Genomic DNA, 22,645 nt, shown 5'->3' on the forward strand with positions numbered 1-22,645 from the left:
GATCTGCGTGAATACTACGCCAATACATTACAGCTTCCTAGGCCTCTGGGTGAGGCATGAATTCTAATGAAAGGCAAACAACCAGCTAAAGAACTGGCAGCTGTGAAATCAACCATAATAATACTGGCAGCTGTTACATCATCATCAACATCAATAACAATAACAACAACAACTACTACAGGCCAATAACATGTTTACCCATGATGCTCAAACTGCTCACTGGCATAATAGCAGATAACATCATGAACTACTTGGAAGCAAATAGCATCCTGCCAGTGGAGCAAAAAGGGAACAGAAGAAGGAGCAGGGGTACAAAAGATCAACTCCTGATAGATAAAATGATAATGGAGAACTGCAAGAATCGAAGAACGAATTAGCATATGGTCTGGATTGATTACAAGAAGGCATTTGACTCACTGCCCCATAGTTGGATCATGAAATGCTTGGAAACAATTGGCATCAGCAAAAACATTCGAGTATTCACTGAAAAAGCGATGAGAACAGCTAAGAACTGGTAGGAACATTGTCCAGAGAAAGTAATGGAAAATGAGAAGGTCAAGATCCTGTGGGACTTTTGAATCCAAACGGACAAAGTGTTGAAACACAATACAGCAGACATCACCAGACATCCTAGGCCTTTGTTATTCTTTTGGCCTGTGAATATTTGTAAAATGTACAATGTGACCCTCATAGTGAAAAATTGTGAGACCCTTGAACAAGACCAGCAATTGCTTTCACATATGTCTTGTCTGCAGTAGTCCCCACCCTGTAGAATGGCTTGCTTTAGAACACAAAGGCTTATGTCTCTGTTCAAAGGAGCAACAACAACCCAAATTGTTTCCATGGACTCCAATCACTGCCTTCACAGATGCCTGTGAATGCAAAAACAGAGAAACGGGTTACTTTATCCCAACTGAACCTGTTGTCCATTTGCTGTGTGGAAGGGGCCACGAAGGAAATAAGGCTGCATCATAACAGACAGATCTTAGAAAATGCACTGTGTTTCTACTGAGGTAATACTGTGTTATGCTTTAACATGTAATGTTTAATGCATATGATTTATTCAGATGACAGCTTCATTTCAAATTGCTGCAATTCCTAATTCTGTTAAATCATTACATGCATCATCCTATTGATTGCAGTAATTTACATTATATAATTTACCCTGAGTCTTAGTGAGAAAGGTGGACAATAAAATAGGTAGATTAATAAATAAATAATGCATTTGAAATAATTCACAGATTGGATCCATACTATGATGGTCCTTAAATGATTGATAAATTGGCATCACTGTATCTATGAAGTGGTATCTGCTCAGTGAAATCCGAGTAGTACAGCCAACTACAACTTATAGAGTTTCCAACTGCAGTTTGGGAAATACTTGAATCCTGAGGAGATGAAGAAGCTCAGCGGGGATGTGATGCCATGAAGCACCTCTTCCAAAATTGCTATTACTTCCAGGAAAGCTGGTCTCTGTTGTCTAGAAATCAGTACTAATTTCAAGTGAACTGTATGAGGATTGTGTGAATCCACAAAAACCACCAGGCTTTAAAAAAAATCTAAATTTGCAAAAATAAAAAAACCCACCCAGCTTTGATGTTACTTAGTTAACTGGGCAGGGGGGATGAAAGACCTGGCCAGAGATGAGTCAGCAGAGATTTGGCATAGGGCCCTAGAGACAGCCACCAAAGTGGCAAACAGGAGGAGGCGAGCATGAGTTGGGTGAGGGGGGAGTTATATCACAGTGAGAAACTGTAAACAAGAGTCAATGAAAAAATGTCCTGTACTGTAGTTCCCCCATTTGTAGCTGTATATTAGCCATTATAAAGCAGTATTGTTACTGACCTCGTTAATTATAGTTTTCAGTTATGTAGTACTTTTGTGTGACCTTCACTTATTCTTATAATGCTTTGTGCATAATATCAGTGAATTTATGGTAGAAGAGAGATTTGAACAGTGGATTCATACCATTCTCTCATATACTGCACCTTCTTCTGCCAACCGTAATGAATTGGTTTGTTCAATTTTTTTTATCCATAGTTCAGTTGTGAAGGTAATGTTTTACATTCATAGAAGTCAAGAATCAGTATATTTGAAGAAATCCAGACTTGCAGGGGTACCAAAATAAAAAGATAAATAAGAAAAGAAAAAGACTTATTTGTTTTTATTTATGTATTTAATTCATTCATACCCTGTGTTTCTTCCAAATGGGAACCTAAAGCAGATCAGTGTGTGATTGGCCCAGGTCGCCCAGCAAGCTTTTATGGCAGAGTGGGAATTCAAAGCTGGGTATCCCAAATCGTAGTCAAACATTAACACTGTTCCATCACACTGCCTCTCAGTGTGAAAAGGAGTTATGAAAGCCAATAGTATTCTGTCAAATGTACAATATCTCTATCACAGTGCAACTTCCTTTTGGTTTATTAGTTCATTTGATACATAATCCAATTTTTCTTCAGGCATGTGTGCTTTATTCTGCAGAGAAATGCATTAAAATAATATAACTTATAATAAGCATGAATACCTAATGCTTTAATCCTCTTCATTAGTCAACCTTCTTATGGTTTGTAATTTTGTACTGTAGTGAGTCCCTGTGGACTTTTATACATTCTTTGGTGAAAATTACTAATTTTGAGTGTTTGGAATAATAATAGCTAAATCTGTGAAAAAATATTATATTGAATTACACTGAAATTGTAGAAGTATATCCTATCTCTCCTTGCTATAAAAAACCCTTGTATATGGAAACAGACCTTAGAGAGAAGACTTTAAAATACACTGCTACTCTTTTTTTAATTTTTTTAATTTTTTTCATTTATCAATTTTGATATCTTGGCCCACACCTTTTGGCCTTGGGCAGCATACAACAATATTAAACAGTTAAAGCTCTTAACTCCAGGTGGCAGACTCTTACAGGCAGCCAGGGAAAATGATACCAGGAAATTTTGGGCAGTAGTTGCAGGTGATATGCGCTCTCATTCGTACTTGATGTCTAATGTGGACTCGCAGACCTGGCTTTCTTACTTACAGAACCTTTTTCACGGTACAAGAGGTAATTACCCTTCCCCTGATCTATTTGTTTTAGAAAATACCCCAGTTTGGCCACCAGTTTCTACAGCTGAAATAAAGTCATTAATCGAACAAGTAAAACTCCACAAATCCCCTGGCCCTGATGCAGCCCCTCCAGAACTTTACAAAACCTTTATAGATTGGTGGCCTCCCACCCTGGCAACCCTATTCACCACAGTTGTATTGTCCCCTGTTCCTGAACCAATGTGGTCATAACCCCCATCTTTAAAAAGGGAGACTGCACATCCCCGGTCAACTCTATCCCTACAAGCCTTCTTTCCATCTCTGGGAAGCTATATGCAAAACATCTTCTAAATAGGCTTGTTGACAAGATGGAACAAAATAGGATCTTAATAACAAATTGGATCTTAATAACAAATTGGATTTTAAAAAGGCAAGACTACTTTAGACCATTGTATGGTCCTTCATCTAATATCCTCAAAATACTTTTAAAAAGGAAGTCTAACCTCTATACTGCCTTTTTAGATATGAAAGGGGCTTTTGATTCGGTTGACAGGAAGTTGCTTTGGAACAAACTGGATAAAATGGGATAAAATGGGTATAGACATTAGACTCCTCCTACTTATTAAGTCCCTTTACAGTAACACCACCTGCCAGATCAAGTGTATGCCCACCGGCTTGCTGACTCTTAAATACCGGTTGCAGAAGGTGTTAAACAGGGATGTGTTTTGTCCCCTGTTCTATTCAATCTGTTTTTAAATGATTTAGCACCCACTCTCAAGGAAGTACACTCACATTGTCCCAGTTTGGGGAACACCCAGCTGCCAATTCTGCTTTATGCAGACGACATGGTTCTGTTGTCAGGATCTAAGGTTGGTTTAAAATGTCTTTTAACTGAGGGCATTTTCCCACTTACCTTCTGCCCCGCGCTACTGTAGGCAAGTAGTGTGGGGTCCCCCGGCACTCCCCACTAGAGGGGCGGCGACAATGCAGCCGCCCTGACACTGCCGCTGTCGCGCTCCCTCAGCACGCATAATTCCTGGCACTCTTCCAAACGGCGCCTTTTGATGACGTGCGCTGAGAAATGATGTGCGCTGAGAGCAGCGCGCGGCATACGGGGGTCTTGGCTAGTGGGGAAACGCCCTAAGTTTAACGAATACTGCTCCAACAACCTGCTTGAAGTAAATACAGTCAAATCAGAAGTAATGGTTATTTTAATTCGGTTTAATCCCAGCACTTGGCTTCTTAATGGCATTGGCCTGGAACAAGTTAAGGTATTCAAATGCCAAGGAATTCACTTCCATTTTAGAGCAGATTGGGCAAACCATAGAGAGGCAGCTATCAGGGGATTTCAGAATTCTGTAAATCCAGTTGTGTGGTTCTTTTTCTCTAAAGGACATGAATTCATACCTGCGGCTTTAAAAGTCTTCAATACAAAGGTGACACATCAACTCCTTTATGGAGTTCCCCTTTGGATTGGAGCTTGGAATAAATCTGTAGAGAGAGTCCAATCCAAATTTCTTTACAAGATATTTGGGGTACCCCACTGTGTTCCATATGCTGTTCTGTGTCTCGAATCAGGACAGTACTTGTTCAGAACCAGAGATGATTAAAATTCTGGTCTCATCTTTGCTTCAACACTGAGATCGAAAGCCTCGCCTATTAAGCCCTCTCTGAACTGCAATCCTCTGAATGGTGGAAATCTATAGAGGCCAAAATAACTTCTTTAGGTCTCCTTGTAAACCTTTTTTATGCAATCTGCAAATGAAATTTGGCTATCCCTAAAAAGAAGACTACTGGACCAGGAATACCAGTTGCTGTTGAGTTCAGCCAGGACATCTTGTTCTCCCTTGTACTTTGGAACCTATTCCGAAATTAGCCTCACAACTAATTATCTATCCCAACTGTCAGAGTCCAGGCGGAGATGGATCATTACTTGAGCTAAATGTAACACATTCCCCTCTGCCGTTCTTAAGGGCCAACAGTTGAATATTCCACTTCAAGATAGAACATGTGCATATTGTCAGGATACTGTTGAGACCCTCAAGCTTATTATGTTTTCTTGCCCGAGGTATGCATTACCTAGGCTCTCCCTACTTGTCCCGGCTCTAGGGAATTAAAAAAGTTGTTCAAAGCATACAAAGACTATTCACCAGCTGAATAATAGCGGTGGCAGGATAACTGGAAAAAACGCTGATTTTTTTATTAGAAGTACTCAAGTCAAAGACTTAATGGAAGCTTAAGCACCTCTTCTGTACCAACCTTATGTGCTTTATCCAGTTTTATGTCTTGTTTAACACCTGCTCTGTCCTGTATTTTGTTTTATTTTTACTGATATGCCTAATAAACATCTGTTGAAGTTGAAACAGTTAAAACATTTTTTTAAAATTAAACATCTCAAAAGTTGTAGAACTTTTTATATACTATTTTTCTCTTCTGGTTAGGGTTACCTGACATGGTCTGGCAATGAACAAGGAACAGCAGGGTGGGGGAGTAAGACAAGGACACTGATGACCGCATGAAATAATTTCCAGGTTTTCTTCTGGGTAAAATCACATAATGTCTGGCACTTCCAGAAAGGATTGATGCTACTTTTGGGTTTTCCCTGAATGGCAGCATGCCATTGGCCCAGCAGCAATAAAATTGCCACTACTTGAAGTTGCAACAGAAAATGGGAACTGGTGGCAAGTATTCTTCCCCTCCCCTCCCACCAAAAAACACTAAAAATATTTTTAAAAACCACAAACGGTGGGCAGAGCTTCGGACATGAAATGGGGGGGTTGAACCTGAGAACCTCCCCCTTGCCTACGTCCTTGTTCCTCCCTCTCCTGCCTCCTGAAGCCCCTTTCCCATGGGGGCCTGGAGGCACTGAGTCCCAGGCTGTTTAATTTATATTTAATAAATATAAAAAGACGGGAGACAGAAATCTACCCCCAAGCCTTTATTTTCGATAACTGCAGTGATTGGGAGCAATCCTCATAATTGTAAAGCAATGATGGGTGCTCGTTTAAGTGGAGCTCGCAGGCCCCTAAAATACCTAAGAATCCCAGCCTCATTTACCATGTCCCTCACTCAGGAGGAGCAGCAGTGGCGTAGGAAGTTAAGAGCTCGTGTATCTAATCTGGAGGAACCGGGTTTGATTCCCAGCTCTGTCGCCTGAGCTGTGGAGGCTTATCTGGGGAATTCAGATTAGCCTGTACACTCCCACACATGCCAGCTGGGTGACCTTGGGCTAGTCACAACTTCTTGGAGCTCTCTCAGCCCCACCCACCTCACAGGGTGTTCGTTGTGAGGGGGGAAGGGCAAGGAGATTGTAAGCCCCTTTGAGTCTCCTGCAGGAGAGAAAGAGGGGATATAAATCCAAACTCCTCCTCCTCCTCCTCCTCCTCCTCCTCCTCTTCTTCTTCATTGGTTAGGCTGCCAAGGACTTACAGCCTATTCCATTTTGCATCTAATTTCTACTACTTGTTTCTAATCCCCCTCCTTTTATTTCTGCTATTTTTTTCTCCTTATTTTTACTCATCATGTGCTGACTATACACTCGATCCCTTCCAGTCCGGCTTCCGTGCTGGGCATGGGACAGAGACTGTCTTCATTGCCATCACAGACACACTCTGCATGCAGCTTGACCGAGGCAGATCGGTGCTACTGGTATTATTGGATCTTACCACATCATTTGATATGGTCGATCACAATCTTTTGACCCACCGCCTGGCAGATGCCAGGGTGTGAGGCATTGTCCTTCAGTGGCTTGCCTCGTTTCTCTGGGAGTGGAGTAAGCAAGTGTGGCGTGGGTATCAGGCCTCCCAATGGTGTCCGCTTCTTTGCGGTGTGCCTTAGGGAGCTTTTATTTCCCCGTTTTTATTTAACATCTATATGCAACCCCTTGCTCAGCTGGTGCAGAGTCTTGGGCTGATTTGTCTCCAATACGCTGACACTCAGCTCATTCTGTCGATGATGGAGGGGCAGCCACTGCCCCTGTGGTTCTAACTTAACTGTGGTTAAAACTTAATCCAATAAAGATGGAGGTCCTTTGGCTGGGCCACAAAGGGGGATTAGGGATTTCCAGTCGCCGCTGTGTGAAGGGTTTCTTTGGCACTGACCCCTTTGGCTTGCAACCTGGGTGTCCACCTGGATTCGTCTCTCTCAATGGAGACCCAGGTGGCATATGAAACCCCGGTTGCTTTCTTCCATCTTTGCCAGGCCCAGCGACTGGCCCCCTGCCTCACCCACGCTGACCTGGCCACTGTGATCCTCTAGACTGGATTACTGAAACTCACTCTACACGGGCTTACCTTTAGCCATGATCTGGAAACTGAAACTCGTGCAAAATGCACTAGCCAGGCTCCTTTTGGGGACAACATCTAGGGACCAGATTACACCAATCCTATATCAGCTACACTGGCTGCCAGTTGAGTACTGGATCATGTTTAAAGTTTTAGTTCTAACCTTCAAAGCCATCCGCGGCCTCGGACCTGCATATCTGATGGACCATCTTTCCCTGTATCGCCCCTCTAGGCCCCTCCGCTCATCAGAGGCAGACCTGCTGGTGATACCTGGTCCCAAGGCGATCCTGCTGTCCTCTACAAGGGCCAGGTCTTTTACAGCCCTGGCCCCTACCGGGTGGAACAGGCTCCTAGGTGAGATCAGGACCGTGCGGGACTTACAGAGTTTCCACAGAGCCTGCAAAACAGACCTGTTCTGCCAGGCATTTGTCCAGCTGGGATAATATCGACATCTCGCCATATAATATACAACTGGCCTCCCTTGGGTACAAGTAAGGGGGAGGGGTGGGAGTTTTAAAGCAGTCTGTAACGTTTTTATTTATTTATTTATTTATTTTATTGTTGTATTTATAAACCGCCCTCCCCCGGAGGGCTTATGGTTCTTATTTATGGAGTATTGATTGTTAGTTGTTTTTAATTTTTATAACTTATGTTGGACACCACCCTGAGCCCTTTGGGGGAGGCTGGATACAAATTAAAATAAAATAATAAATAAATAAATAGTACTGTTTTTGTATCAATAGTAATAGTAATAGTAATAGTAATAATAAACCATCAAAACCAAAGTGGAAAATTAGACTGCAACAGAAGACCAGAAAATTAAGTGGCTGCTTATAAATACCTGAGCATTTTGCAGCTGGATGGGCAAGTGAAGACTGTTGTCAGCAGAGAGTACACCCAGAGGGTCAGGAAAATTGTGAAATCTAAATTAAACGGCGGGAATACCATCAAGGCCATCAACACCTGGGCCATGCCTGTTGTAACGAACTTGCTCCTCCCTGAAGGGCTGGTGTACAGCAGGCCTAATGGAGAAAGCCTTAGCAACAGCCAGAGTAAGAGAAAAAGGCTCCACAAGCAGAGAACCCACCTGATTGGTTGGAAAAGGTCCAATAACGTTTGGCCAGAGCTAGGGGGAGCTAGTGTGCTTACAGCACTTAGAGTGAGGAGAGTTCTAGTCAGAGTCTGACAGAGACCAGTCGAGACTGAAGATCAGTCAGAACAGAGCAGAGTCTGGCAGAGAGGAGTCTGTCAGTTCTGGCAGAAAAGGATTCTGTCAGCAGAGTTGGCTGACAAAAGTCCAGTCCCTGTCTAAGCTGTGTATGCTTGACAGAGAGAGGAGGCCTTGAATTGGTGCAGATCGAAGCGCCATTCAGGAGCTTGGCAGTTTAAAACTGTCCAGACCTATCAAGTCTGCCTTGCCCCTGTGTGTATCACCAGAATCACCAGTCTGGGAGAAGCCAGTCCAGAGGCAGTGAAGCCATATTAGGATTAGTGGGAGAGAGGGAGGCCAAGTGTGCCAGAATCTCCTGGGCTTAGACTGGGTGTTTAAGTGTGATCAGTGGGTATTAGAGCAGTACAGACTAGTGTCTGTGTGTGTAAGGAAATTTATTAGTTCAAAGCTAAATCTTTCCTTAAGAGACACCTGCGTGTGTCTGTGTGCGTATGAAACTGAAGTAACATCTTAAGCTCTGAAACCATTAAGCGTAAGAACCTCTTTGAGTCAGTATTTTAAGAAACCTTTCTTTAATTCTCAAAATAAATTCTATTTTCTATGTTTAAGTTACCCCTGTGCCAGCCTGAATTTATGTGTGAGAGGATTGTGTGTGCTTGTCTGCGTAACTAGAATCCCAGCCAGTTTTGAGTTCCCTCCATTTTTGTTAAAGGGACTCTGAAGGACATTCCCCTCAGACCAAGTGTGTGTATGTGCGGTGGGATCCTTTATGTTTTGGCAAACCAGCAGCAGTTTGGGGGATTTCTAGTTTTCTTTTATTTTACAGTGGCAGCGAAGTAAATAAGAAGATCCCTTTTCCCTAGCTTGAAGGATAGTGTGGGGATCCTTTAAATCTACATCTTTCTCTCTCGCCCTTCTTCTCCCAATGGGGTCTCGAAGTTTTGAAAGGGCCTCTCTCTTTCCCTGCATATCCTTATCCTTTACACCTGTCATCAGGTACACTGCGGGAATGATCAACTGGACACAGGCTAAGTTGGAAGCATTGGATAGAAAAACTCGGAAGCTTATGACAACGCACCATGCCTTGCACCCACGTAAATTTATACAAATGCTTAATTGTCCCATTGAAATTAATTGGAGTGTTTATTTTTGTCTGGATTTTGTCCAAAGTGTTTTAACTCACTGATTTCAGAGGGATTTAAGTGCACCTAAACATCATCTGATTTGCCTCTGTATTTCTACTGAACATGTAAGTATAAGGTACTTTCATCATCCTTTCCGCACCTTATGTCCCATGGGCTGTATGAACTTTCTTTGACTTCTTTATCAATCTCAGAAGGGAAAAAATAAGTTTACTTTAAATGATGACAAGGATAATACAAAGTTATCGGTAACATATAATGTCTGTGCATGCTTGCAAACTTGTAAAATATTGGTATAGTTATATTAATTCGTGAACATGACAGAATCAAGATTAGCTATCTAGATTTCATTTTATATTGATAATTCTCAAATATATATCATGAGCAATAAGCAAATTCAAAGAAAATTATCTGAAGCAATTAAAATGCTACTATATTCTATGTTACCTTATTACTCCTGAGAATTATGTTTGCCAGTCAAGTGAGATGGAAAAATTAAATGGCTTCAACAGAGTTCATTGTTCTGTTTGTTCAAATTGACAAGTATACCTTTCATGATCTTTGGACATCTGCACAATTTAAACAAAATTGGAGTCTTTTTATTTTTACTGTCCCATTAATTATACAATAATTCCCCTTTCAATAAATTTCCAAGCTTCCAGACTACAGATAGCTGTTTTCAGAAATTGTATGTATGTATGCATTATACTTTATGAACATTATTCTTTATGAATATTTAATAAATTATATCAAATTGGTTGATTTTTCATTTTCTTTTTTCTATTTTTTGTTTCTTATAGACAATTTGTCTCAGTCATTAAGAAAAAACCCTTTATCATTGCTATTTGTAGTCTGGAAATTTGACACTATATTATCGTATTAATTTTGACCCCTGAGGAAGGCTGTTGGGTTGAAACTGAGATTTGGGGGAGGGGCTGGCTGGGGCGTGGGGCTTTCCTGTGGTTATCCCGGTGCTTTGGAAAACTCTCACCCAGTGGAATATAATTTCAAGCCATATTAAATTAATATATCAAATCTTTAACATGGACTTAATCATGAATACTTAAAATTTAGAGATGGGGGCCACAGACAGACAAGACAAATCTTTTGACAATTCTGAACAAAAAATCAAATTTCCAGAAAAAATGGGATGGTTAGACCGCACAAAATTAATAAAAGGAATGCTTGTAGTTTTAAGAAAAAGACCACCAAGGAAGGCAATGGCAAACTACCTCTTCTTCTCACTTGCCTTGGAACCTTCTTGCTGAGGTTGCCATAAGTTGACTGTAACTTTACACACACACACACACACACACACACACCACCTGTTCCACTGCCATTTTAGTGTCATGTCACCAGAACATTCCCCATAGAAAATAATAGACCAGGGTAATAGCAGAATCCTGCTCTTCCCCCGCCCCCAAAAAAGAATCAGTATACCAAATCAGTATTTCAGACCAAAGTAATATGGATTATCAATAATTATACTCCTCCCCTGAATTAAAAAAATAATGATTTTTTCCCTGCTGCACATCCTTAACGGCCATTGTTAGGTGTTGGAGATCCATCAAGAACTTTCAGACAGTACCTCACATTCACTTGTGTTAAACTTTATTGTGTTCAAGTCTATTGGGTTTACACTATCCTTCTTCTGGAAACCACTGTCTTTTAATTTTTCAGTGAATCTTTTGATTTTTCTCACCTGCCAACCAACCAACATTTTATGCTCCCCCATCCTCAGCCATATTTATTATTTATTCACTTCATTTATACCCAATTTCTCTCCACAAGGGTGACCAAAACCAACGTAGAATTCTTCTCTGTTCCATTTTATCCCCGCAACTACACTGTGAGGTAGGTTAGTTTGAGAATATGTGACTGGGCCAAGTAAGGATGATTGGAACCTGGGTCTCCTAATCTACAGCTAAATTTCATGAATTTCATACTGTTGAACAGTAGTAAGCAACCAGTCATGGATGAGTCATGCAAGTCATAATGCAGCAAGTTTTCTGGTGTAGCATCATTATAGGATCCAGTAAGTCCTTCTTCAAATTCCAGAGCAAACCTGGAAAGTGTTACTGGCCTAACAGGGGAAGGCGTTTTATAAGAGGGATTCTCCACCAGCTGCTAAGAGTGTAACAGCACACATTAAGGTTTTTAAAGGTAGCAAAGGGGAATGGTCACTCAACATTGGCAGCGAGAGGGGGCCAGGGGGGATCTTTTAGACTGTATAATATGAAGAAGGAATTCTGGCAATGAATATTCCACAGAGAAACGCAAGAGTCCAAATTAAGTTTTAACATTTTTATATAGTTTTGGTTCAACCACACACACATACTGTAAGGCACAAGAGCACATACATTCAAGTTCTAGTATATAAAAAGGTTTGAAATATAGATGGGAGGATAGAGAGGGAATTGGGAATTGCAGGGTGATACGTTACCTAACGATTTCACAGAAGTAGACGAAGTAGAAGGCAGGGATTCTATGCCAGCACAGAAACCCGGTGAAGGACGATATCGTGTCTCAAAACTGACCAGACCAAGGGAGGTACAGGCTAGTAAATGAGCAAGGTGTTGCAGGTGAACTAAACCTTTATAGGGTAGATCGTTCCTTGGCGGGAAAAGGAACCAATCACATTAAGTTTTGTTTCTGCTCACCTGTGCTGGGTTAGGGGGTGCTGATCTTGATGAGTCAGCTCACCTATTGCTAACCCCGTGACAATAGGGCCAAAATTGCATTGTTAGTCTAAATGAGGAGCTGCTGTAAGGCTTCCATGCAGATTAACCTTTTAAGGTTACTGCCCAAGATATTCAGATTTTAGCTGAGACCTTTGGACCAGGACAAGGCAAGGGGTTTAGGAGAATCATTCCAAAGGAGGGAAATGCAGAGAAGTAAGTATTTGTTGCTGACCTGGGTGGGTGGAGGAAATGCAGTATCTGATGGCAAGGTGACTTTCCATATCCTTTGTCTTTAACAGTTTCCATAGCAAGCTGTGGTAATCAAACATGCTATTAACTCAAATGAGACCTCCAAGCTGCTAGGAGTAACTCATTATCTTAACTTAGCTTTTTTAAAGGCAGTTCTGACCTTTTGGCTTGTTGTCATGTGACCATGCGGCTACCTACACCCAGAGGAGTGCTTTGGCAACTGGCTTTTTGGCCAATATGTTTCTAAAGCAAAAATATATAAATAATATTCTGGGGGTGTCAGGGGCCATAACAAAAGCGTCCCCCCACCCGGACTTTTTGCTAGCAGAAACCATGGCTTGAAAGCTGTAAATACACTTATAATTATCTAGTAGTGGGCATTTGTTTCTTAACGTTCCCAGTGCTACTTTGGTTATTTTAAACCTTGGTGCATTTTTTGTAAGATTTGGAAACATGTAGTGTTTTTGCAAACATGTAGTGTATTTCAAGTTTTTATGTAAGATCTGATTTGTCCATTTCCCTTATCACTAGATTTATATATCTACAGATTTGGCCACATTTAAATTAGATGTGTTTATATTCTACTCCCAACACCACAGATATAAAGCCATGTTCAACATTACTGTCCATTTTGGTTCACGGGAGTTTTAGCAACTGTATGCTTTTTAGCTTTTCTAGTAGTCATGCAAGTCCAAATCAGGAAAGAAGGTGGAGGGAAGGATTTTGTGTGTGTGTTTGTGAGGGAGAGATACATGAGATGCATGCAAATGTAAAGAACCTTATTGTAAAAGTAGCTGATGTTTTGCTTTCTTTTTTAATGACCTTATAAATCTTAACTACAAAATATTGTTTCTGCTTGACTCTTTTTTGTTCATTGAAAAAAAATTGAACTTATTTTGATGTGGATATTGGTGTAAGAATTTTGCAGTTTGCAATGTAATGCTTAATCTCTGCATACTGAGCTGTAAATGCAATAGAAACAACACAATTCTACCAAAGCAAAATAAGCAGTAACATTATATATATGGATTGAAATTTAAAGAAGACAGGAGGATTCTGCACAGCAAATGTATAATGAATTGCCATCATTATAAAGGAACCAGTTTTCCTTTTTCCTGTTCAAATGTGTGCTGTTCAGGCAGTGATTGGAGCCCATAGAAACAATGTGGGTTGCTTTGTTGCCTTCACATGGAGACATTTCTCTTTTTTTAAAAAAAAGATTTTTGCAACATATGCATAGCTGTGCAGGCATTGTATACCGATTGTTCCACAATATGATCAGCTGCACTTCAAGTTCAAAGACCTTTATTAGGCATTAAAATCAGCTGCACTTGCATACTTATGCATGTGCAACACACAAAGTAAAGGAGAGGGGGGGACTTCCCAGGACTGGAGCAAGGAGGAACTGTACTCAGGATACACTTGCACCCTGTGCCCCCACCATGCCCCTGCACCAGCATGCGCCTGGTTCATTTCTCCCCCATCCCCTTGTTGCTACGCCACTGGGACTTCCCTTCAATGGCAGGGCAATCATGAACGTATTGCTGTAGATCAGTCATACTCACTGCCAGGGGGAGAAAACATACTTGGGGGACTTTGTACCATGTGGAGTGCTCAGAGAATCTACCTACAATGTGCTGGGCAACCTGGGCAGGTGGTAGGATTCTCTTTGATAGTGTACGGCATGGAACTTAAAGCAAACGTAAGGAAGGGGAGGAATAAAGCATCTCCTGCCTGCCTGTCCTTGCAGAAGCAGCTCTATATCAGGATTTTGCAAAAAGATCACTGGTTTAGTATTGCCCAGGTTGAGGGAAATAAAACGAGGCAAACGCATTTTGGGGATAGGACCGTGCAAAGATTTTTAGCTTATTGGGAAGGGGTGGAAGGTTTGTATTGTGTCTTACATCCAGAGGCGGAGAGCCCCTGGGGACCTGTGGAGTCACATGTCCCCAGGCGGCCCCCATTCAGTCATGTGGGGGGCAGAAAATTACCCCTCATACCCTCCTCCTCCCACGGGTAGATCCCACCCTTCTCCTCTCGCTGGGAGATTTGGGTACGGCCTTGGCAGGGAGTCCCGGCGGTGCACAGGCTGAGAAACCTTTGCTGCACACTTGGCTTGTGCCCGCAGCTCTTCCTCCTCCTCCTCTGCAGGGCCTGTGCGCATGACCTACAGTTGCCATGGAGATGGCCGGATGCTGCGCTGGCAGGGCTCAAGTGGGAGTGCACCAAGGGGAGACAGGGGTGGACAGGCACCCAGCCAGGTGAGGGGCCACACAGCAGAGGGGAGCAGCTGACAGAGAAAAGAGGCTTCCCACCCTCAAATGCCTGCGAGGGCCACGCCAGAGGCCTTCTCATCACCCACTGCTCCCAAACTTCCACTCTCCCCCCCACTCGCCCTCCTTTGGCACCCCCCACCTTTAGCCACCCCTAGTCACCTTCACTCATCTTTAGCCACCCCTTGTCATCCCTTCCATCCCTAGCCATCCCTCTCCATCCTTCCCACTCTAATACTCACCTTACACCCTTCCCCAATCCCTAGCCACACCTGCCAACCCTCCCCGCCGCAAATCTCACCTTGCCACCCTTTCCACCTTAATAATCACTTTCCCATCCTTCCCCACTTCTAGCTACAGCTTCCAACCCTTCCCAACCCCAAGCTTCACCTTTCTCCCTCCCCCACTCCAATACTTATCTTCCTACCCTTCCCCACCCTCACACTTGCCTTTCAATCCTCCCTCTTGAACCTAGCCACACCTTTCAACCCTCCCCTTCAAGCCTTACCTTACAACCCTGCCCCCACCCAGGCTTCATCTTGTTGCCCTTCCCCACTAGAACTGCACCTTTCCACCCTCCCCCACCCCAAGCCTCCCCTTTCAACCCTCCCACCATGCCAAGTCACTCCAGTTCATCCTCTTCCACCCCAAGCTATTCCTTTCCACCCTCCACCTTCTTATCTTCATCAATATGAAAGGTGGAGGAAGCCAGAGAGGGCAGCTCCAGAGCCGCCCATGGGGGGGGGGGAGAGCGGAAAACTCAGGTTTTGCCCCAGGCTCCATTTCCCCATAGCTATGCCTCTGCTTACACCCATTATATTTGCCCTGTGCAGAATCCACTAGACCAGGGGTGGGCAATTATTTTTTCCATGGGGCCGCATAAGAAACAGAAAATATTGTGGAGGGCCGGGCCAAAAGGCAGGGGGGCGATGCGCTTTTGAAAGCCCCACAGAAGCTGGCAGCCAAGGCAACCGGCTTCTGCGGGGCTTTCAAAGACACCTCGCTCCTCAGAAAGGCAGGAGAGTGAGGCGCTTTTGAAAGCCCCACCGAAGCCGGCAGCCAAGGCAACCGGCTTCTGCGGGCTTTTAAAGACGCCTCGCTCCCCAGCACGGCAGGGGGGCCAGTCAGGGTCACCCGGCTGGCCGGATGTGGCCCGCGGGCAGTATAATGCCCAGGTCTGCACTAGACACTTCCTTTCAGGTGTTAAGGTTCAATTAGGTTTGTGATCATCCAGGTGGGGGCTGAAGACCTCCTGGAATTACATAAGAGATAATTTCCTATGGAGGAAATTTCTGCTTTGGAGAGTGGCCTTTATGGCATTAGACCACATTGAGGTCTCTCTCCTCCCCAAACCTCAAACTCCATGCTCCATCTCCAAATCTCCAGAAACTTTCCAACATAAAGTTGCTAAACCTAAGTTCAAATGTTCTATTAATTCAGGGTGATTTCCAAATGTTCTCTCGATTTAAAAATGGCTTTTAAATTCTGAAAAGGATAAATTAGAATAGATTAGCTCTGCACATATTTCATCTACTATGCTATGTTTGCATGAACCTATATATTATCATGTTTATGTAGGTTAAAAATGTGAAGAGTTTGTGCAGATTTTTATATATACTTTTAGGTAACTGTTTGAGAATAGACAAAGATTGGATGTTTCATGCTTAGTTGTTGTTGAATTCAGAAAAAAAAACAAGTATGAAAGAGCAGACAGGACTTCTTTGTCTTGTTTTTATGAATGGGTGAACCTTTGATCTCTGAACATTTCTTCTAAACTGTCATCTAACCAGTGTAGTGTAGTGGAGAGGCACAGTGGTGTAGTGGTTAAAAACAATGGACTGTATCTGAAAAATCAGATTTATTTCTCCACTCCTCCACATGAGTGTCAGACTTTCATGTGGTGAACTGGTTTTGTTTTCCCACTTCTACACATGAACCCTGCTGGGTGACCTTGTGCTAGTCACGGTTCTCTCAGAACTTTCTCAGATGTCCATTGTGGGAAGAGGAAGAGAAGGATCTGTATGCCACTTTGAGACTCCTTATGACTGAGAAAAGTGTGTTATAAATTCAAACTCTTCTTAATCTATAATTCTACTATTTTTAACTATTTCACAAAACCAATAATGACAGCCTATTATTTCCCAGTTTCTAGATAAGATGTTGTATGTATGTTTTCTATGTGAGAGGGTTTTAAATGTTTATCCAATACATAATTGTGTGTTTTAATATTTGTCTCAATTATATTTTACAGCACTTCTACAAGTGTCAATTTCCCTCAGTAAAGCAGAAGTCAGTGTGGGCGTTTCCAAATTCTTCACATGCACAGGTATACATATTTACTTGATTTCGATGTGTTTAAATACATTAGTTGTTAATGCCCTGTTCAGTTGTCTCTCTATTTAATATACCATCAGGGGACCTGTGAGGAGTTATGGAGAGAGGGACCTCATTCTTCTCTCCCTTGACAGCACCTAACCCCATACTGTATGACATGCATTACAGATGATCACTACTGGTAGCTTGGGGTTGACAGTATATTGTGGCAGATACTTGGGACTGAAAGCAGGCAAGTCACTGCAGATCACCTGATCAGCATGGGTTTAAATCTCCCCTGTGTATTCTCCCTCTATCTGTTTTCTACTCTGGACTTTCCTCTATCACCTCCCATTCTTCTCAGTCTTGTTACACAAACAGCTCCACTCACTCTTTCTTCCCCCTTTCATTATCTCTTCTTTTCTACCCGTGTTGTTTATTTGTCCCTCTTTCCCACTGTTTGAACCTCTACTTACTGTAGATACTCGAGTATAAGTCAACTTTTTCAGCACAATTTTTAATGCTGAAGAAGGCCTCCTCAGCTTATACTCAAATATATACGGTCATTCCAAGATGGCCGCCAGAGCTGTGGCACACCAAGAAAGGAGATCACACCAGCTGTGGCAGAAGCATTTTGCCTGCATTCAACTTGGAGTATTAAATTCACCATTCCCTTTTTCTGTTTTATGTAAAGCTAGGCTTGTAAATCCTCCAGCTTTGAAAAAGCCACAGTCTTTGGAATTAGATTTGCTCCATTGGCTCTGAATGCCGTGTTGGGTATTACTCTGTGCCCTTGAAATTTGTGTTCTGACAGGCATGGCATCCTCTTGGAGAGAAATTGCACTTGTAGCATTTAAAGACTGCAAAATGCAAGTCAAGATTTGTTACTAGTAAATCAAGCCAAGTTGAGTTTTTGTGCAAATTCCTCTCTGTAAAGCAGTACAAATTAAAGCTGAAAAGAGAGGGTCTTACAGTTCTAAGGACAGAAATACCCTCTGTGCTATTTAGCAAGTGTGGTAGGAGACAAAGAGACACTGTAGATCTTCCTAATGGCTAAATTTTACCTTTGAATAAAATATGTCCCTGAACATGCAAGGATAAAAGTGTACACTGTTCACAAGGTGGTGCTAGCAAACAGTAAAGGCCTTTTGCCCATAGTGTCAAATTTTCATATCCAAGGAGTGTCATCAGTCCTTTTGCCCATAGAAATATGGCTGTTTTAATTTTTTTTTTGTCTGAGCACCTTCAAGAACTGCCTGACAGGTAGAACTACAATGGGTGAATTGGGTCCCTCCTTTCAAATGGAGATGGGGAAAATAGTGAGTTTCTGTTTGTCCCAGGTCATATTTCAGTGTGCGGGGAGGGTGTAGGGAGTAAGCTGTTAAGACCACGAGGAGTGTAGACAATTTTTCAAGTGGTTGCGTTACACATGAGTCGATCACCCAGGAGTATGCAAAGCAGGAACAGCATTCAGACACACAATCAACTGCTCAGAAGTTCCTTTATTGTTGCAATACTGATTAACAAAGTGCTTTGCCAGGCAACAGGTGTTTCAAGGCATACTTCTTTGCTTTCTCTTTCCTACATATATACAAAACAGTTACCTATCAGGTGCAGGTGTCTTATCTTAGTTTTCCCACGGCACAAATAGCTGCACACAGCACTAATATTGCACATGGCACATGTTCAACGTTAGACATAACTGTCATGTAGATTTTACTCATTTATATTTTGACACTTTGACAGCACCTGACATAAGCCTCCTTAATCTTCTTGGTCTTCAATCCTCTTATTCAAAGACAGCTGCCAACTTTTTCAAAAGGCCTTGGTCCTGTATCTTCTACCAAAGGAGAACTGGCAAGGGGGAACTTTCTCACCACAGTAACAAGTAATGTAGAAATGTAAGGGGCTTATGGCCTGCACCTAAATGCTATTAAAAGCACAGCACCTACACCTTTTAAACAGTTGGCGAACATTCACATCAGTGGGGCTAGTTCTCCCGAGGAGATAGGATTGCTTTTTAACCAAGAAAAAGGGGCACTTGTAACTTCAACAGCAGTTGGATCTGAATACATTAGCAAATGACTTCATCAGAGGAACCTGCTGCTATTAAAAGTATAGAAGCAGATGAGGTTGCATGCTTTCTGGTCAGTTGGCAGCTAGAACTGCAAAGGGCTGCCAGACTACACTGTGGGCCACAGTATAATTTTAAATAGTACAATTTACCTGTATGTTTCAAAGGTGTGCTGTGTATCTAGGAAAAATGGACCCCAGGGCAAAATCTAGGGAAAATTGAGCTGGGGAGGAGGGGACTCAGATTTTGCCCCAGGCTCCACTTTCACTAGATACACCTCTGGCAAAATGTCATGATAATTGTTCACATTGTCTCAAAATACTGAACTAAAGTGGTCCATATACAGATTTCTAAGATATGTTTAAATTCTGAAAAACGTTTTTAGGCAGGAAAAGTTAACCATTAGAAGAAAATCATATATACATTATTACATTTGTGTGTTTCTATTATTATTTTTAGTGATTGGTGAGGCTGAGAGCATAGATTGGTATAATCCTCAAGGAGAAAAGATTATTTCTGGTCAAAGAATAGTGGTTCAGAAAGAAGGTGTTAGATCACGGCTAACCATTTACAATGCAAATGTGGAAGATGCCGGAATATACAGATGTCAAGCAACAGATTCTAGAGGACAAACACAAGAAGCCACTGTTGTTTTGGAAATTTTCCGTAAGTAAAACATAAAGGGTAAAATATACAAAGTAGCTGAGCTTTCTTTCTATCTGTTGTGCAGAATTTTTTTAAAAATAATCTGTGAACTTTATCTTGAAAGAGATTGATTTATCTTTATGTAAAATATATTATTATTATTATTATTATTATTATTATTATTATTATTATTATTATTATTATTATTATTAACAACAACAACAACATCTGGAGGGCCACAAGTTTGACACCTGTGGTCTAGGCACTGGGTGATATATATATAAGAATAGCCTGCTGCAGGAAATTCACCCTTCCAGTAAGATCATGACAGTTGAAGTTATAGCAGGTGTGAAAGAGAAAACCAACATCCCATGTTTTTTTTAAAAAAAGTTTCCACCTGAGATAAATTCCAGAGTAGCAGTTGTTTTAACATGTTGTTGCAAGAGTAATGAAATTTAACGACTATTTCTTGAAATTTAATGACATGATGGGAACTGTAGTCCATAACATCTGGAAGGCTGCGAGTTTGACACCTATGGTCTAGACTGATGGTGTAAAGTCATTCATTTCTAGTTCCCTTTTATCTTATTCCTTTATTATATAATATTGTATAAGACTTGGTCTACTAATTCACATTAATTACATGCAGAGATTGCTGTTGAAAACAAATCATAGTACAAATACGTTCAACTTTTTATAACTGGATATCAGGATAAAAGCAAGTAAATGAAAGTAAAGGAATATAAATCAACTTGAAAGAAGATTGGAATAATAGTGTTTGAATACTATAGATTAGTTCTGTTAATGGTAGCACTTTCCTCCAAGTAAGGCCCTCCCCTGATGCAAGGGAATCTTCTACTAGCAGAAGAGATCCAAGTAGTGTAGTGTAAATGATTTCTTAGTTACCAGAAGTTTTTACAAAGAATGTTGGAATGAAAGCAGAGGAAAGCCCTCTAAAATGTAAAGGAATATAAATCAACTTGAAAGAAGATTGGAATAATAGTGTTTGAATACTATAGATTAGTTCTGTTAATGGTAGCACTTTCCTCCAAGTAAGGCCCTCCCCTGATGCAAGGGAATCTTCTACTAGCAGAAGAGATCCAAGTAGTGTAGTGTAAATGATTTCTTAGTTACCAGAAGTTTTTACAAAGAATGTTGGAATGAAAGCAGAGGAAAGCCCTCTAAAATGTAATGTAGTAAAAATTCAATATCATATTGTATTGTGGTGAATAAATTATATGACTTTGTGAACTAATTGTTTTGTACTAATTTTTATTATGATATATAATTTCTATAGTACATTTTCAGTGAAGAGATTTCTTTACATTAAATGATTATGTTCCAGAAATATGTATATATTACACAGATATATAGTACTGGCTATGGAGCTAAGCGGCTAAATCAAGAACATTAGTGAAATTATATTCTGTTATAAGCAACTCTGGGTAGTCTTAAGGCATTCTCTTTCAACATTGGGCAACATGGGGAAAACAGAGCTAATTCTGCTTAGTGTTTTTGTAAATATTGCAATATGGTAATAAATAGCAATCATTAAAACTTGTTCTATAGAAATAACATTAGTAATTAATGTAACTTTAATTTAAATATATTAACATTTGAAGAAGCTATTAACAATGTTTCATTTTTTCTCAGAAAAGCTTACATTCCAAGATATCTCATCTCCACAAGAATTTGTTCAGGGAGAAGATGCACAAGTAATTTGTCGAGTTACTAGTTCACCTGCACCCATTGTCAGCTGGTTGTATCAAAATGAGGAAGTCTCAAATATTGCTGACAGTTAGTATTTTGGTAACTCTTTAAATTATATGTTTTATTTAAAATTTAACTAATTTAAAGATTTTATTCCAATGTTCTGATAAAAAATATATAGATGAATCAGCTATGTTGGGTACCCAAGAAAAATATGGTCATTGGGAGTGTAAAATTTTAATCTCAGAAATAGAGATTTGCAGGGGGAAATGCTACTGCCACTGTGCTTGCTTACTGGTCACTTTCAGTCCTCATGCATTGCCTCTAGTATATTATATCAACCACAGTATCCTTGCCTGATATTAATCCAATATCTGTTGCCAGGATAGTTTGATTATCCATTTCCTCTTTCTCTTCCCAAAAGTCAGATGCTGCAAAGCCAGATGGCTCTGGTGTCCCTGGAAGATGTGATTTGGTCATTCATAAAATTTCCTAAGACTTAGTGGAATAGCTGCCTAGGTATTTGTAGAATACAGAACACTTCAAACAGAAATGATGTTAAAGGATCTGTGCTTGCTAGGTATAAAAAATGTTCTGATAGGTAGTCCCATCCTATGGGCAGGACTTCGGGATGAGACAGCCTGGTCGCACCAGCCCACAATTCCCATGAAGGCTTCCCGGCAGCATGGAGAGGGTAAACGTAAAAAATCCTCCCCACTGCCAAGAAGCCTCCATTGTACTTAATGGACATGTCACCAGAAAGATGGCTTAAGTCCTAAGCCCCAGCCACCAGTGCAATGTGGATAATAGCTGGGAAGAAGCCAACTAGCTTCTGCTCCTCCCCTGGCCATCCCCCCAGACCACCCCTGCTACAAACAGTGGCTGTGGCAGGTGCAGGCATGATGGAGCCTTGTCAAGCACCATGTCCCACCTCTGGAAAGGGCAAATCTTTAGATGGGGCTGTAAATTTGCTAATGCAGTATTATTGTTACTTAACTTCTGTTTCATAGACCCATTCTTCAGTGGTATTGATCAGTAGGCAGATCTTTGTCTGTAGCTCCAGACATGTTT

The 22,645-nt window shown here is 41.3% G+C and overlaps 1 protein-coding gene across 2 annotated transcripts in view; it reads left to right on the top strand.

Moving 5' to 3' along the window:
• The window catches only part of NCAM2 (neural cell adhesion molecule 2), a 273,716-nt gene that overhangs the window by 97,075 nt on the left and 153,996 nt on the right, over positions 1 to 22,645 (top strand). For both annotated transcript variants that reach the window (XM_048492570.1, XM_048492569.1), the window contains exons 2-4: positions 17,084 to 17,158; positions 19,679 to 19,885; positions 21,518 to 21,661. In XM_048492570.1, coding sequence (XP_048348527.1) covers positions 17,084 to 17,158; positions 19,679 to 19,885; positions 21,518 to 21,661 — 426 coding nt within the window. The remainder of the gene's footprint in view (positions 1 to 17,083; positions 17,159 to 19,678; positions 19,886 to 21,517; positions 21,662 to 22,645) is intronic.

This window comes from Sphaerodactylus townsendi, linkage group LG04 (genome assembly GCF_021028975.2).
Source record: "Sphaerodactylus townsendi isolate TG3544 linkage group LG04, MPM_Stown_v2.3, whole genome shotgun sequence".
NCBI classification, from domain to species: domain Eukaryota; kingdom Metazoa; phylum Chordata; class Lepidosauria; order Squamata; family Sphaerodactylidae; genus Sphaerodactylus; species Sphaerodactylus townsendi.